Consider the following 15,965-nt stretch of genomic DNA (forward strand, 5'->3'; position numbering starts at 1 on the left):
GAGTTCAAGTTCCAGTAATTTAATAATACCTCAAATAAAATGGACTTATTTTCGTTTCTTTTATGTTAGTAAGTGTTAAATATCCAGGTAGGATGTTCAACCTAAGTTGAGTCCTAAAGAAAGCCTTGATAACAATGAGTCTCTTGTAAAGATGCTTGTAAAGGTCAAATTCTTATGACACAATATTCAAAATGCTATGTTAGCACTGTTTGGGTAAACAAAGTATTTCAACACAGCTTTCTTTCCCCTTCCAGGGACAAATCCAGAATACTTTGCAAAAATTGCGTGGAAGAATCATAGCCATTCAACTAACAACCCGTGAGTAATGTACTCTACCTCTATATTGAATATACGTTGCTGTTACAAAATTCGTGCAAAACTGAGTATTATTTTTAGAAATACTTTGCAGAGTATGTTCCTTATTATGGAATGAGAATTATACCCAGCGTAAATTCTATATCCAGTTCCTTATGCTTTGTAAAAACAGCTCTGTAGCTGTCTAATAGTGTGATACTAGTAAGTCTGCTAAAGGTTGTGCTAAAACTAAGATCGCATCTGTGTATTTTTTGTAGGTATTCCCAGTTCCAAAAGGAGTACACATTAGATGAAGTTCTGCATTCTCGCAAAATTTTTGATTTCTTGACTGTCTTACAGTGTTGGTAAGGAGAGGACTTAGCATTGTGAAATAAATCTTGATGTTAAGACAAATATGGTAGGACATCTATTTAAATAAAGGTCTGTTTGCATGTAAATTAAAATTTACTGATTATTTTAAGTAAAACTTATAATAAATGAAACAGATGTGGAATATCTGTCTTGACCAAACGCTATCTAGATACGTGTTCACAGCATAATGCAGTAAGGTGAAATACGTTTTGTACTTTGGAGCTTTCACATCATTGTATTTCTCTTACCAATGTTCATCCATTGCTGTTAAGTGTTAATTCATCTCTTCAGCTTTTCTTATACGCTCCTGAAAGGCTTGTTATTAACAACACTTCTAGCCAAGTAGAAGCTTTGATTTTTTCCTAAATTGAAAAACTGTAATGCTATGTTTCTATTTTGATATCATAGTTTTCAAATGTCTGTTATAAATATTACTGAAAGTGTCCAGCAAACACTGATAGAGTTTAGTTTCAGTGGCATCAGCCGAAGAAAGTAGTTTTTTGTTTGTCCTTTTTTTTTTTTTTTTGGTTTGTATTAGAAGATAGTTCTATTGAAGATTGACCTTACTAATTCAGAATGATGACATCATTATTTTTCTTTCAATCAGTCCAACATCAAATGGTGCCGCAGCTGCAATTTTGGCTAGTGAGGCATTTGTGAAAAGGCATAAGTTGCAGCCAAAAGCTGTGGAAATTCTAGCCCAGGTGATGGCTACTGATTATCCAAGCACATTTGAAGAAAACAGTTGTATGAAGATGGTAGGTTTACAATTCTCTATTCCTTAAGGTTTTTTTTTTTAGTACCTGAAAGTCCTCATGATACTCTAGACACTTCCATGTCAGTAAGCCAGCAAATTATAGTTTGGGGTAAATGTAAAAGTAATTTCATTTGGGCAGGTGGAGTATGGTTGTAGAATAGAGTATGGTTGTAGAATAACGGTAAGAAATTTATAAACAGGCTATCAAAGACCTACTTTTTAATAAATTACTTAAAGGCTGCTTTTTAAACAACTTGAACAGCAAGGAAAAGATTTCTTTAATTTTTCTGTTTCTAAGAGTAAGGAAACAATTTAAACAATTTTACTTATTTCTGTGTAATACTGAAGCTGAAATAGCCTGTTGGGTATAATCTGGTAATTGCTTAAGTAGAATGAAGGGAGAGACCCGAACTACAAAATTTGGATCCTACTGCAAATTGACTAAAGCAATTGAATGTAAGTCAAACCATTAGAATACCCAAAAGTTTCTACTGTTCTATTTGGGTTTCAAATACAATTCTATTTAGATGGCTGATACAAAAATGTAGCAAGACGGTTTGAGGATTTGTTTCAAGGGTGTTGGTCTGAGTCATGCAAAGGAGCAATTTGGCTTGTGAGCAAGGTTGAGAAAATAGAGGATATTCCCCAGAAAAGTTTCCACGTGCCAAGAATGAGACTTAGAATATGTTCTTTCTTTCTATACAATTCATACTGTGTGAATATTAAACTCTGTGGTATGTGATGCATTAAAATAAATTAGAATGCTACCTCACTTACAGGATATATAGAAGCACATTTAAAATTAAGTGTAGAAATTAAATTGCTAGTTCTGTTTCTTTAATGATATTTTAACATACAGTTTCTTCTTGTTGCAGGTTGGCTATGATATGACTAAAAAAGCTGCTGAAAAATGTTTTGAAAAAGCAGGCCTAAAACCTACAGATGTTGATGTGATCGAACTTCATGACTGTTTCTCAGTTAATGAGTTCATTACCTATGAAGCTCTGGGACTCTGTCCAGAAGGTAATAGCGTCATTGGAGATCGTTGTTTTATTGAAGTGGAAAGCATTAAAAATATCTTTTTATCTGTTCATATAATTAGAACTTTGAGCTGTCTACTGGACAGATATTTGAAAATCCTATTAGCTAACCTCGTAAGAGGGAAAAGCAAGTTACCACTGTAGTAACATAAGTAAGACCTGTAAACTCTAGTATTAGCTTAACAAAAGAGTGTGCTACTGTGATTTATGAAGAAATAGAGAAGGCAAATTAAAGTGTTGGACAGCTACGTGAAATCATACAGCTAGCTTGTGCAGGGATGGTTCTTTTAAGTGAACAGAGCAAGGAAATCAAGGACTCTTCTGATCTTTTTCAGTATTACGCCCCTTTTTCAGGGCTACATACTGAACTACCCCAAGATTTCCCTCCATCTTTGTATTTCCTTGTAAGGAAATAAAAATCAGACAAGAATTGCCTATAGAGGGCTTTACCATGTTACTTATCTTTGATGGGACTTTTTTAAAATCTTGAAACATTGTTGTCTTTGAAGACACAGAGTTGTTGGCAAATTGTCAACATGCCACCTGGATAACAATGCACAATCTGTCCAGATTAGTTTAATTTCATCGAAGTGAGTGGATTTACAACAAGTTAAGTGGCAATGGAGTTTCGTTCTGCATATGTAAATCAAACTATTAAAATTTTCTACTGAAGTTTTTTGTTTGATTTCACATAAATAATGCATTGAACTGCTACTTCAGTATTTGATACATTTTAAACTCTAAATGTATTCTTGCTTTGCATAAATAATCATCTGATGTAATCTTTCTCTAATTTGTTTTTAACTAATTTTGAGAAAATACCATACTCTATCACTAGATGGTGTATTGTATTAAGTCTAAGCTTTCTCACTGAAACAGAGAAGTTCACAGATCTTTAGGAAGACTTTTTATGTGTTTGTAGGTCTTCAGATGCTTGCTTTTTACTGTCTTCTTTGCTGTGTTTTTATGCTATCTGCTAAAAATGGTAAATGTTTGACATTATTTAAGTAGGTACATTAACCTTTTTAGCTTCATTCCTTTAATTGAAGATACAGAAGAATCCTGATGGTACTTGTCTACTTGACCAATAAGTCTTGTGTATGTTAATTTAATAGTGCAATTCTCACCACCTTGCAGTCAGTCTGACCTTAGTAGTATGTGAAACCTATCTTGGAATGGTAGACTAATTAGACACAGAGATTAGTGAAACAGCATAAACCACATTGTGGATTTAGATGTGCAAGACTAAGCTGGTATTCTTATTTAATGGCAGAAGTAAGTTAAAAATACAGGAAATGTGGCAGATCTCTTTTAGACTTTAGTGTTAATAACATAGGCTGAAGGAGCTGGTACAAGAATCAAGGAGTAAGGGACCGGTCAAAAGGGAAAACTGTCTGCTAAAGGCATGGGAACTAATAGTCTGGAAAGCTAAGCAATCCCAAGCATTAGTCTTACGAGTGGTTTTATTTACTATCTTAATGTCTTAATGCAGCCCAGGGTACCTTTAGCCCTCTTTGTGGCAAGGGCTCCTGTTCAACTTGGTGTTCACCAGGACCTCCATGTCCTGGGGGTCACAAGTTATGACTAGCTCCTCTTTTACAAAAAGCATGATTATCACTGCAGTTTCATTAATAAAATAACGAACAGCTTCATTATATTGATTATATCATAATACTGTATATCAACAAAATAGTTCAACAGCAAATTTAAAAAAACTTTCGTATCAAACACTAGCCCTTCTACTTCTTTTCTGTGTTATGCTTTCTCCAGTGGTATAAGCAAGTCTCATTAATGTAGTTTGGCTAATTTCATTCTGCTCTTTGTAAAATTTGTGGTGTAGTATTTCCTAGGTTTTGACTGACATGCAGCATCTTCAGTAAGTGACAGTAGAATTGAAAAATCACTTAAAACCAAAAAAGGAACATTTTTCTTTTATAAATACTGTTTTACAGGAAGAGCATGTGACCTAATTGACAGAGGAGACAATACTTATGGAGGAAAATGGGTTATTAATCCTAGTGGTGGCTTGATTTCAAAGGGACATCCACTTGGTGCTACAGGTATGCAAAACCATTTCATTTAGTTGTGTGGGTTAGATAAGAGATACAGCTCTTGAGCAGGCAGATGCTTCCCACTTAACTTTGTCCATACAAAACATGAGGGCTTCATAAGATTAGAAGGAAGCTCTGGAGTTGATTCTGACTTCCAGCTCATGCAAGCATTAACGGTGTAGCATTGCTCAAACCAAAAGGCCTGGAGTGTGAATTTGATCATTAGCACTTATTTAATTTTATGGTGCTTTTTTTTTTTTCTGTTGTTATTAAAGCCATCTGCAAAACAGCTTAACTTTTTTTAAGTAATTGCTCAATAGTACAAGTTCTGCTGAATGTAGTTTGAATAACTATTTTCATATGTTGTCATCCTTTAAAATTCAGGTTTAGGAGATTTTTACAGCATCTGAATAGCATGTACCCTTGTTAGCTGGGTCAAAAGCTATTTCTGCTAAGCCTTAGATGTCAAAATATTCATCTGATGTTTACAACAGAAGCTCAGTTAGTCACTGTTTCCCAGCAACATAGGTTTTCCTTTTCTTTCTGTTTTGTTCTCTTTTTTGTTTGTTTGTTTTCTTTAAACTGCTACACTTACTTCCAAAATGACCTGGCTCTTTGATAAAATGTGTTTGGATTTGTGAAGATAATTCACCTTCCTTGTTTGGAAATGTGAGGTTGTCAGAAAACTGAGGAAACCTTGTAAAACAACAAACCTTAATCTAAACAGCTGTACCAGCTGGATAATCTGCATTTAGTGTAGGGGGGGAAGTATTAGGAAACTTTGGAGGAAACACATTGCAGGTAAATGAGACTGTGGGTTTCTGTAACAGGATGAGTATTATATTGCTAGGCTTGTGTTAAATTTTTGTCAGTTAGAGAGTGATAAATGTAGAGGCAATTACTGGTATTCGTGCCTCTCTCTATTGCCATGGGATGGGGGGAAGAATCATTAAATTGCAGAAAATGACAACAGACTGTCAGCTTAATTTCACTATAAAACAGTCTTGAGGCTAGCTGTGTGCTCATCGGAGGTCATGTAAGTCGTCTTAAATTTCCAAACCGTTCTAGGGCAGGTTGTGCCACGGTATGTGTTCTCTCCTTGGGGCTGGGAGAGTGTGAATGAAATCTGTTAATTCTCATCTGTGTCTGGGATTATAAAACTTCTTAATCATCCTCTTTGTGATGTTTCAATTGGCAGTGCATAAAATTCGGTCCATAAAATTCAGTACATAAAATGCAGATTCCTCCTCTGACTTGCCTGAAGTCCTGCATGGTTGTCAAGGGGAAGGGAGAGGAAGGGGTGGAGGTCTGTGGGTGGTGGAGGGAGGAGGAACTGTGTGTGTGTATGGTGGGAATGGGTCACAATTGCAGAAACAGGGGGAGACCAAGGGTAAGTGTGATCTGAAAACCAGGGCTGTAATGAAAAGGAATTCACTTTTCCTGGAGGCGAAGGACCTGGGGTGTTGGTTGACAGCCGGCTGAATATGAGCCAGCAGTGTGCCCAGGTGGCCAAGAAGGCCATCAGCAGCCTGGCCTGTGTCAGGAACAGTGTGGCCAGCAGGACTGGGGCAGTGATCATCCCCCCTCGGCACTGGTGAGGCCGCACCTTGAATATTGTGTCCAGTTTTGGGCCCCTCACTGCAAGAAAGACATTGAGGTGCTGGAGCGGGTCCAGAGAAGGGCAACGGAGCTGGTGAGGGGTCTGGAGCACAAGCCTTGTGAGGAGCGGCTGAGGGAGCTGGGGGTGTTCAGCCTGGAGAGAAGGGGGCTGAGGGGAGACCTTCTCGCTCTGTACAACTGCCCGAGAGGGGGGTGTAGAGAGGTGGGGGTCGGTCTCTTCTCCCAGGTAGTAACTGATAGGCCAAGAGGAAACGGCCTCAAGTTGGGCCAGGGGAAGTTTAGATTGGATATTAGGAAAAATTTCTTCACTGAAAGGGTTGTCAAGCGTTGGAACAGCCTGCCCAGGGAAGTGGTTTAGTCGCCATCCCTGGAGGTATATAAAAGCCATGTAGACGTGGTGCTGAGGGACACGGTTTAGTGGTGGCCAGTGTGAACGGTTGGATTCGATGATCTTTAAAGGTCTTTTCCAACCTAAACGATTCTATGATTCGTTTTGGGCCTCCCAAGAAAATACACTTCGGGATATCTCAGCTGTCAGTAATTAACTTTCTCAAATCCTGTTGCATGGATTCACTTAACATCTTCCCGGGGAAGGAGGTTTACGGAATGCGCCTGTCGGACGCGCCTTCTTTGCTTTCCCCAGCTGAGCTCTGTGCTCGATTTTTCAGGCCTGGCGCAGTGCGCCGAACTCTGCTGGCAGCTGCGCGGTCTGGCCGGGCGGAGGCAGGTCCCCGGGGCAAAGGTCGCGCTGCAGCACAACCTGGGCCTCGGCGGGGCCGTGGTGGTGACCCTCTACGGCATGGGCTTCCCCGGAGCCGCCAGGTGAGCGCCCCGCGGGGCCGGGGCCGCCCGCAGCGCCGGGGACAGGCGAGGCGGGCCCGTTCCGCTGCGTAATGAAGTGGTGGGGCAGCGGAGGGCCTGCCCTCTGCGTGCAGCTGGCCTCTTGAGGAGGAAGACACCGCTGCCCGCGCTGAAAGACCTTAGAAAATCGTCGCCTCGCAGACTGTCTCTCTGAAGGGCAAGAAATTGCACTGCTGAATGACAACGCGCGTTCAGCATTCGCATACAGCTCTTGGTTATACTGTCTTTGGAAACTTTCCCTGTGGGTTCAGTAGTGGTGTAAGCTAAGCTCACTTTGTGTTGACTGTGCTCCCATATCTTTGTCTTTCAAAATTTGGTTTTTTTTTTTAGAATTATTCTTTGCCTCTGAGCAAGGAAGACATTGCGCTGTAAACTAAAACTTGCTCAGCAGTTGGAACTGTTGTGTACCTACAGCACTGCAGGTGTATACAGAGATTATAGCTTAATCCTGATAAACAATATGTGCTGTGTGTTACAAGTTATTGAAAGGAGCAAACTGGTCCATAAAAATAGCTCGCATGATTTCCTGTAAGGAAAAGTCTAATGTTTGGAGGGAAAAAACCCAACAAAACAAAAACCCCCTTCCAAGAACAAAACATGGCACATTAAAATGAATTGAAACTGGGGACTCGCCAAAAACAGCAAGACATCCATGGGAATAGAGATACCCACTGCTTGCACTGCTAAAATTGTTACTTGGTTGGTTTCATGCAGAATTGCTTTCAGCTGTGTGTGTTACATGTGGTATTCTAAATACTCATTAGAATTCAGGGATGTCGCTCATCCAGTCCTGGCTAAAGAATTTGCACTTGAAATTGTAGTGTCCTTCAGAGTAAGAGGATAACCCTGTTATGAAGCTGACTTGCAATCTATGCTAGGAAGGACAGGAATTGAGAGAAAATACTTAAAATTTGCAAATACACCAGAATTTCAGGAGAGACTTTTTTAATACACAGTTCCCTTTGTATTTTCGCTTTCAACTTTTCTCAGAAACATTGAGCTACTCTTTGTGGGTATTATGGTTTTGGTTTTAAAGCTCGATGCCAGTGCTTTATATGTGCTCTAATAACCTGTGAACAGTAAAATTCATTATGTACTGGAATTACAGAAAAAATATTCTCCTCCCAAGTCATACTTCTAATGTCTGTTTTTGCTAGACCTGTTCTGTTCCTGGGAGGTGACAGTATAATCTGTGGAAGAGATAATGAGAGAAGCAATTGAACTTTGAAGGGTTGCAACAGTAACTTTTTGTAGTACAGTGTCAGAGGTGATAATCCTATCACTTCTGTAATCTGTAAGAGGTTAGACCATATGAGAAAATAGGTGTTATACAGGAAAAAATCATGTGTCTTCATGGATTGTCTTCAAACATGCTCGCAAAACTTGGTGGTGGGTGTTGGTACGCAGTTTTAAATTGGAGAGGAAAGACTGTTACAGGGAATATACTATTTTCCATTGCTTTGAACTTTGTCTTTAAAAATATTGTGATTTTATGTAACAGGGACTCTGTTGCTATTTTGTATACTGTTAACCTTGAGGTACTGCTAGAAGTAGTGCCTTTCTGTCAGGAAAAGCTTTACATGTATAGATGATATTTCTCCTGAAGAAAGAAGTCTGATTTACTACAGCTCACTTCACCTTCATTGGTATTGAGAATTTTTAAAATTCTTTTTTAGGTACAACTCAGACCAGAGAAGTCTTAGCAATACCAGTTACATCTTACCTTAGAGAAGCTTAAAAGCCTTTAGTTCTCCCAAAGGCTTTGTGTGCAAGAGGTACCTGACACAAGGAGTTGCACCAATGTATATCAGACTTTGGAATGAAACAGTGCGGCTAATCTGTTCAGACACCGCTTATGTAATTGAATGATGTTGTGTGTTGTGCAATTAAGGCAAAGGTGGTAGTGTTTCATGCTTGTGAAGATACTTCATGCCATTTTTTCTGCAGCAATGCATGTAGACTTAATCATTGGATTCAGATCTAGCCTGTAATTAGTGGCTTTCATAAGAGCTGCCAAGAATGTACATCAAGGTAAATGACAGCAGGACTTGATCCATTTTGGATTAGTCTTTGAAACAGTCTTGCTTTTTTTTTTTTTTTTTTTTGGCACTTACAAGTTTACATCTTGTTAGTACAGCCTTGGTTTATTAGCAAAATTGATGTGTCCTCTTCAGATGAGATAGTCCTTACTGTTGCTACCCTGGCATACATCTGTAGGGTAGTGTTAGTACCACACAAGTAGGTTCTAGCAACATTTCTTAAGCGATTCTGTCACTTCAACAATATCAAACCTGACCACAGTTTTGAACTCTGCTGCCAAGAGATGGTAATAATTGTAAACTTGTTTTTCCTGATGCTTGAATTGCCATTTCTTTGGACATCTCTATACTTACTTTGGCTCTGGGTGCCTCTGCAGAAACGAAGAATAAGGTTTCATGCTGCTGTCACACCATGCGGGGTGACATCTCTAGAGAATCAGGAATAATGCTTAGTACTTCTTGGGACAGTTAAGAGACCTGCATGAATTGGGAGGGAAAAGGGGATTTGTTTTGCCAAAAGAAAAAGGGTGGTATTTCTCTGAGATGGTGCATGTGCTGCTCTCTGTCTTCCCACAAGGTGTGGCAACAGTGTTTGCTGATTTATCTTAACAAGATTAGTGATTTACTTTCATTATAAAATTAGCGTCCTGTCCATACATGCAAAAACATCTAGATACTTGAAGTGATTGTAATTCATGCTGTCATGCCCATGAGAGAGTAAGCTTCACTTCACTATCATATAGTTGTCGGTATTGCTAAAGTGTTTCAGTGTGGCTGTTCTCGCTGGGGTTAGGTCTATTCATGATAATTTTAAGATGCTGAAAATGTGATTAAAGGTATGTAAATAAATGGGTTTTTCATTTCAGTACCGGCCGTATTGCGGCTGTGCCTCTCAGCGCAGCTGTTGATGGATTTAAGTCACATTTGGTCTTCAAGGAGATTGAAAAGAAGCTCCAAGAGGTATTTGACTACTACTTTTACCTACGACAGGATTTTAATTTATGACAGAATATGTGTGAAACCTGATGGGAATATAGTAGCATCAGTCACTTCCTCACTACCTCTCATTGAAACAGATGTTACAGCTTGGAATTTTGCTGTGTCAGAGATCTTTCTATGCTGGGCCATGATTTTAAATTACTTTTTTTCAGGCAGTTGCTACCTGCATAAGGGTATTTCAGTAAAGGCAAGTTTATATTGTATGTGAGGAGCTTGCTAACTAACACAAGAAACTTTAAGTTTGTGTTTGTTTCTTGTTTTGTAAGTGTGATTAGAAGAAGAAATCACATTTTATCATCTTGACTTACTTGATTTACATCAAGACAAGACTATTAAGAGAGTGGTAATTTTTCTTAGTTCATAGATTTTAATATAGATAGTCATATTTGTGGGTTTTGTTTTTTTTCTAAATGGTTGTTTAAATGAAGCCTAATAGGGGGAAACAGATATTTCTATGTTAGTAGAAAGGGTAAAGGTTTTTAAATTACTTTCTGTTTAACTCAAAATATTTTAAAATTATTTTGAAGTAAATGAATAATTTGCATATTACATGGTCATTACAGGACGGCGAGCAATTTGTCAAGAAAATTGGCGGAGTCTTTGCCTTCAAAATAAAAGATGGTCCTGGTGGGAAAGAAGCAACTTGGATAGTAGATGTGAAAAATGGTAAAGGCTCTGTGGCAGTTAATTCAGGTCAGTGCTATTTTATTATGTCATTGCAGAAAACACATAAAACTAATGAAAAGAATATAAATTCATATTCTGTTTAAGCTGTAGTGACCTGAGCAGAAGTGGTGTAGAGCTACCTTAATTTTAAACTTCCTATTACTGACACTTTTAATCCACGATGTTTTGGACCAAGAATGAAACATCTTCTACTCTGAATTCTGTCTAGGTAATTGCATGTTTGCTTAGAGACTCCAGACAGATCTGTCATATGACTCTTACAGGAATCAGAATTTTTAAAAAATAAAATAAAAAAAATTAAAACCTCAGGGGTTTTGTTGTTCTCACCTCTTAAAATTTGGGCCAGAAATGTAATTTGTAGCTGTTTCTTCAGTTGCTTTCTTGGAGACACTGGTAGGTGGAAAGCTGGTCTATCTTGTTAAGTTACTTCTCCTCTGCAGCTAATTAAGCAATAAAACTTGGCTAATTTCAATACTGCACCAGCTGACATCAAGTTCCATTTTAAAAAAGGCAGACCTAAATAAGACACAGATGGGGTGGTGGTGGGGAACCCCACAAAAGTATTGGAAACAAAGAATTTTTACCCTTGCCGTGAAAATATCTTGTCTCATATCTGAAGTCATGCATCCTAGTAATGTAAACAAAAACCCAAAGACAACAGTCTGTTCTCAGAATCTTGAATATTCATGAACCTGCATCATAAAGTGTTTAATTAAAAACGTGCCAGGGGAATTGATTTGGAATTCAAATTCCATTCATCTAAGTTAATACAAAAATAAAAGCACTGTTTTCTGTTTTATGGACAACATTTTATCAAAGAGTTAAGCTTAATAATAAGGTGAGTGTGGGAAAAGATGTGTGCAGTTTTTAGCCCTTTGTTATATATGTTAATATTTTTGTTAGAGCTTATTAAAATAATTTTTCAGTTTATTTCTGGTAAGAGGATCCGGAAAATGTCTGTATTTGAATGAATTCAAATGAGTGTTTTTAGAATGCACATGTTGTTCCCATTGAAGGAGAGGGCAGGAAATGCCTGAAATTTCAGTGATGAGTATCTTCAGAGTGTGTCACAGGGGAAAACACTTATTCTGAGTTGATCTCAATACTAGCGAATTTAACCTTGATAAAACTTAAGATGATAGTCAATGTTTGCAGTTAACATTCTGTCTGATTACAAGTAGATGATTATTTCTTTTCAAGGAATGAATTTGCTTCGCACCTTTCAGAAAGTTCCATCTTTCTTCACTGTTGGGGTGGTCTGTGCTACGAGGTGGCACAGATGGCTGTTGGGTGATCTCTTGCTGATATTTTTATAATGGCCCTTATTTGTACGTACTTCATGTACCCTTTTGCTAACCTGTACTATCAACAGACTCTTGACAGAATTGCAGCTTCTACTACTGTTTCATCTCATTTGGAATCTTCATAGTCAACTCTTATCTTACAGATAAGAAGGCAGATTGTACAATCACAATGGCTGACGCTGATCTGTTAGCTCTCATGACTGGCAAAATGAATCCTCAGACAGTAAGTATAGCAAAGATGAGATGATAAGAGGACTGACTCATTTGTTTTGAGTGTGTATAAGTTGAAATCATTTAAATAAACGCCCTCCACCAAAACTGCCATGGCTGATCTGAAAAATGACAATTCTTGACTTTCTCTGAACAAATTGGCCAAAGTAAGATTAATCAAGAAAAGACAGTTTCTGTTCTTCTGAAGTACGTATTATCTCAGACATCCTGTAGGTAATCCGAAAGGGGATATAATAGTGCTTGGTTTGCAGAGAAGAGGGGGAAACTAGTGTTTGTAGCATGACTTAAGAAAGGAGGAGTGTTGGCCCTCTGTTTGGAGGGCTTTACGCTCGCAGATGGCATTAGTGTAAGGAGTAATCTTGATGCTAAAAAAGAGAAATAGAGGTGAGCATCCACTGAATGCCTATGATAGGTTTTTTTTTTATTCCTCAGTGTGTCAAAAGCAGCGATAGTGTACAAGTAAACCAGACGTTTAAGTTAATTTTAAGTTGCTGTTCCATACTTCTAAATTTGAAATGCTCTGGGTAACGTTCTTTTAATTTTTTTAGTCTGGTGGTCACAGGGTAAATAAGAATTTTCAGAAGCTAAAGCGTGTCTAGGAGAAGTTTGAAGGTAAAGCACATTATAGAAATGTTGTAATGTACATGTAGGAAATTCAGAAGCAATTACAACTTTACACCTACAATTTGGATATTTTAGTGCATGCAGTTCATCCTTTTTACAAGGTCTGGAGGAAAAAACCCAAACCTTTAGCATGTCTGCTTCACAAACTAGACTTGTAAAATTGAATTTGTCAGTAACAAAGCCAGTCATAGCTGGGGAGAATTTGAGTAAGAAATCAGTTGCGGCATCTACTGTACACTGTTGCTTTATCATCTTCAATTGAAATAGTGAACTCTTATCCTGTGAGCTGGCATCACCAAACCATTGTGTGTTCTGCCCTGCCCCAGATCTGTCGTTACGATAATCCAAGAAAACAAGCAATACCAAGTTTATTCTCTTTAGGTATCACAAATATAATAAGCATGCAACTTCCTCAGATTACTGTTCTACCTTCCAGTGTCAGAAAATACTTTTGTTGATGAATGTAAGGTGTCTGCAAGAACTGTTGTAATTATAAAACTGCAGGCCAGGACCTGCACATACATAATAGCCCATAACTTTTGGGAGGGGTGCATTTGGGGTAATATATTGTATTGCATTTCATGTAATTTCTCTTTCTTTTTAGGCATTCTTTCAAGGCAAATTGAAGGTTTCTGGGAACATGGGCATGGCAATGAAACTTCAGAATCTACAACTTCAGCCAGGCAAAGCTAAACTTTGAGCTCATTAGAATAAACTGTCAGTACTTGATATTCTTGACAAAAAAGTAGAATGAAACTAGACATTATCCATAGTATGGCACAGGCTGGGTTTGATTGTACCTCTCTCACCTAAATTCTGTGGTTAGAGACCGTAATTCTCTTAATAAATTCCAGCAGTTTGTCTATGGCAAAGGTTTTCAGGCTAAGCTTGAGTCACTGACTCTTAAAAATGGTGTATGGTGGGTATTTGTGACAATTTTTGTTTTAATATCAAAAATTTTATAAAACTTTGAGTTGAGTGAGGCTGCTTACTGTTGTTCAGGTTAGCTGGGAAGAGAGTGAGGAAGGTTATAAATAGTTTGACGTATCAATTAAATGAGTTGCATCTTTTAAAAGCTGTAATATCAGGTCATACAAATGCTTTCAGACTTCCATTCTAACATTTGCTGCTGCTTAAATTAAAATGGTCTTGTAAAGGGGATCTCTAACACTTTTTTAGAACAGGCTTTAGGAATTTGCTATAAAATACTTTTCTTATTACTACTTTGGAATTAAAAAATAAAACATCCAGAAGTAGGAACTGGAACTTTGCTTTGAGATTCACAGGATTTGATAGTACTTCACCTTGGAAAAAAAATTAGGTTTGCCAGGGGAGCAGAGAGGGAGTATAACCAACATTTAACCTGTTTTCTCCTGAGAAAATCTGGTGTTGATCATTATGAAATTCTTATCAGTAATGTAAGAGCTTTAACTTCTGTTTTGGGAAAATGTATTCTGGTTGGAAGTTTAATAGAAAATTAAATATACTTTTCCTGTTCCTCTGTGTGTCGCTTCCTCAGATTTGTAAATGTGGATTTCATGTTAATGCACTGAATTGACTATTTTATACAGATTGTCATGAAGGGTTCCTGCAGTCCTTCATTTTTTTTCTCCTTAGTCATTGTCGTAGATACTCCATAAACTACATCTCAGTCCAGTACATACACCTCACATCCTCGCACGTGGGCCATGACTGAGGAACTTACCCATAAAATTTCACTTCCCTGTTTTAACTGAAATCATAATAAAAATAAGCTAATTCATTCTGCTGATCTTGTGTGAATGGTTAGCAAATTGCTGAGCAGTAAGAAGAGCTGTACTGAATCTGACCAAAAATCGATCTAGCCTGCTGTATTTTCTGAGCGTTCATACCCGTGGAGGAATATTAAGATGTCCCAAACATCTGTTTACCCAGAATAATTTCCTAACTGCCAGTGATTTTAATTTTTTTTTTCCAGCTTACAAATTTGAGCCAGAAGTGGTGTATCTGTATTTGAAGTCTTTGGTGGATAGTCTTTCATGAGCTTGTGCAGTCCCATTTTGAATCCTTGGCTGCTTTGTAGCTTGGGTCAAGAGTTTCTGTAGTTTACCTTCACGTCATGTGGAATTAAATGTCTTCCTTTTTATCTTACACATTGCAGTTTTATTTCATACCTCTTAGTACCTTTTTTGGGTTTTTGTGGGGTTTTTTGTTGTTGTTGGGGTTTTTTTGTGGGGTGTGTGTGTTTTGAGTTTTTTGCTGGAAGAAACAGTGAACAGCTTTGAAGCACTCCTGCTTTCTATAGTCTTGCCCTATCACCTTCAGAATTCACAGCTTAAAGATGACCTGCTATTTAATGGAGAGGCACTGGTCCTTTTGGCCCTCTGTGATCCTTCCTGTGTGCTGCATTCTGATTGTCCTATCTTAAAAAGTTTTCAAGATACAAAAGCATTTTCTGCTTTTATTTTTCTTTCCTTAGTTGCTTTTCTGATCACTGCTAGTTTTGAGCTGATGTTTTCTTAGATCTCTTAAAACTGAGTCGTCGTTTCTTTCATATTCTTTCATAAGTCAGTGCTTATTTCTGCACTGTGAAGCTGAAACTTTTTTAATTATTGCATATGCATTGCTTTACTTATACTGAATTTCAACTGTCTGTTTTACTGTCCAGGCAGTCAGTGTTCAGACCTGCCTGCAGCTTTTGTCCTCAGCCCTCATTTTTTAATATCTGAATGAATCAACTTTTAGCAGCCCACAGTTTGTCGTCTTTTCCAAGGCTTTAGTTTGGTATTGAATAGGACAGGTATGCCTTGCTCCACTGAAAACTTCTTAAAACACAACCTACTACATAACGAATCGTGTTTCCTCTTGTGTACTTGTTTATTGACTTACCCAAAGGATTGTAGTAGATAGGAGTCGTGCATCTCAAACGAAAGCAGTACTAGCTCTCTACAAAATAACATTTGCTAATGCAGCCACTGCTTTTTTTCCTAAATTCTTGCCATTTGGCTTGTGGGTTTAAAATAAAGGGGAATTACAGGATTGCAGCAGTAATTCTGTACTGAAAACAATTTGTTCCTCTAAACAGAGTTGCACATACACCCTTTCAT

General features: G+C 37.9%; 1 protein-coding gene across 2 annotated transcripts in view; it reads left to right on the forward strand.

Annotated features, from left to right (window-relative positions):
• SCP2 (sterol carrier protein 2) overlaps positions 1 to 14,377 on the forward strand; it is a 22,061-nt gene extending 7,684 nt beyond the window's left edge. The window contains exons 7-16 of one of the 2 annotated variants that reach the window (XR_012588593.1): positions 255 to 318; positions 573 to 659; positions 1,274 to 1,424; positions 2,299 to 2,446; positions 4,416 to 4,523; positions 6,803 to 7,236; positions 9,901 to 9,994; positions 10,597 to 10,726; positions 12,168 to 12,247; positions 13,484 to 14,377. Coding sequence is in view for 1 of the 2 variants with exons in the window: in XM_074596723.1 (XP_074452824.1) it covers positions 255 to 318; positions 573 to 659; positions 1,274 to 1,424; positions 2,299 to 2,446; positions 4,416 to 4,523; positions 6,803 to 6,956; positions 9,901 to 9,994; positions 10,597 to 10,726; positions 12,168 to 12,247; positions 13,484 to 13,579 (1,112 nt within the window). In the remaining variant the exon portion in view is untranslated. The remainder of the gene's footprint in view (positions 1 to 254; positions 319 to 572; positions 660 to 1,273; positions 1,425 to 2,298; positions 2,447 to 4,415; positions 4,524 to 6,802; positions 7,237 to 9,900; positions 9,995 to 10,596; positions 10,727 to 12,167; positions 12,248 to 13,483) is intronic. The other variant, XM_074596723.1, reaches the window with a different exon arrangement.
• Positions 14,378 to 15,965: the final 1,588 nt, after the last annotated feature.

The sequence above is a fragment of the Larus michahellis genome, chromosome 8, assembly GCF_964199755.1.
Source record: "Larus michahellis chromosome 8, bLarMic1.1, whole genome shotgun sequence".
Lineage (NCBI taxonomy): Eukaryota > Metazoa > Chordata > Aves > Charadriiformes > Laridae > Larus > Larus michahellis.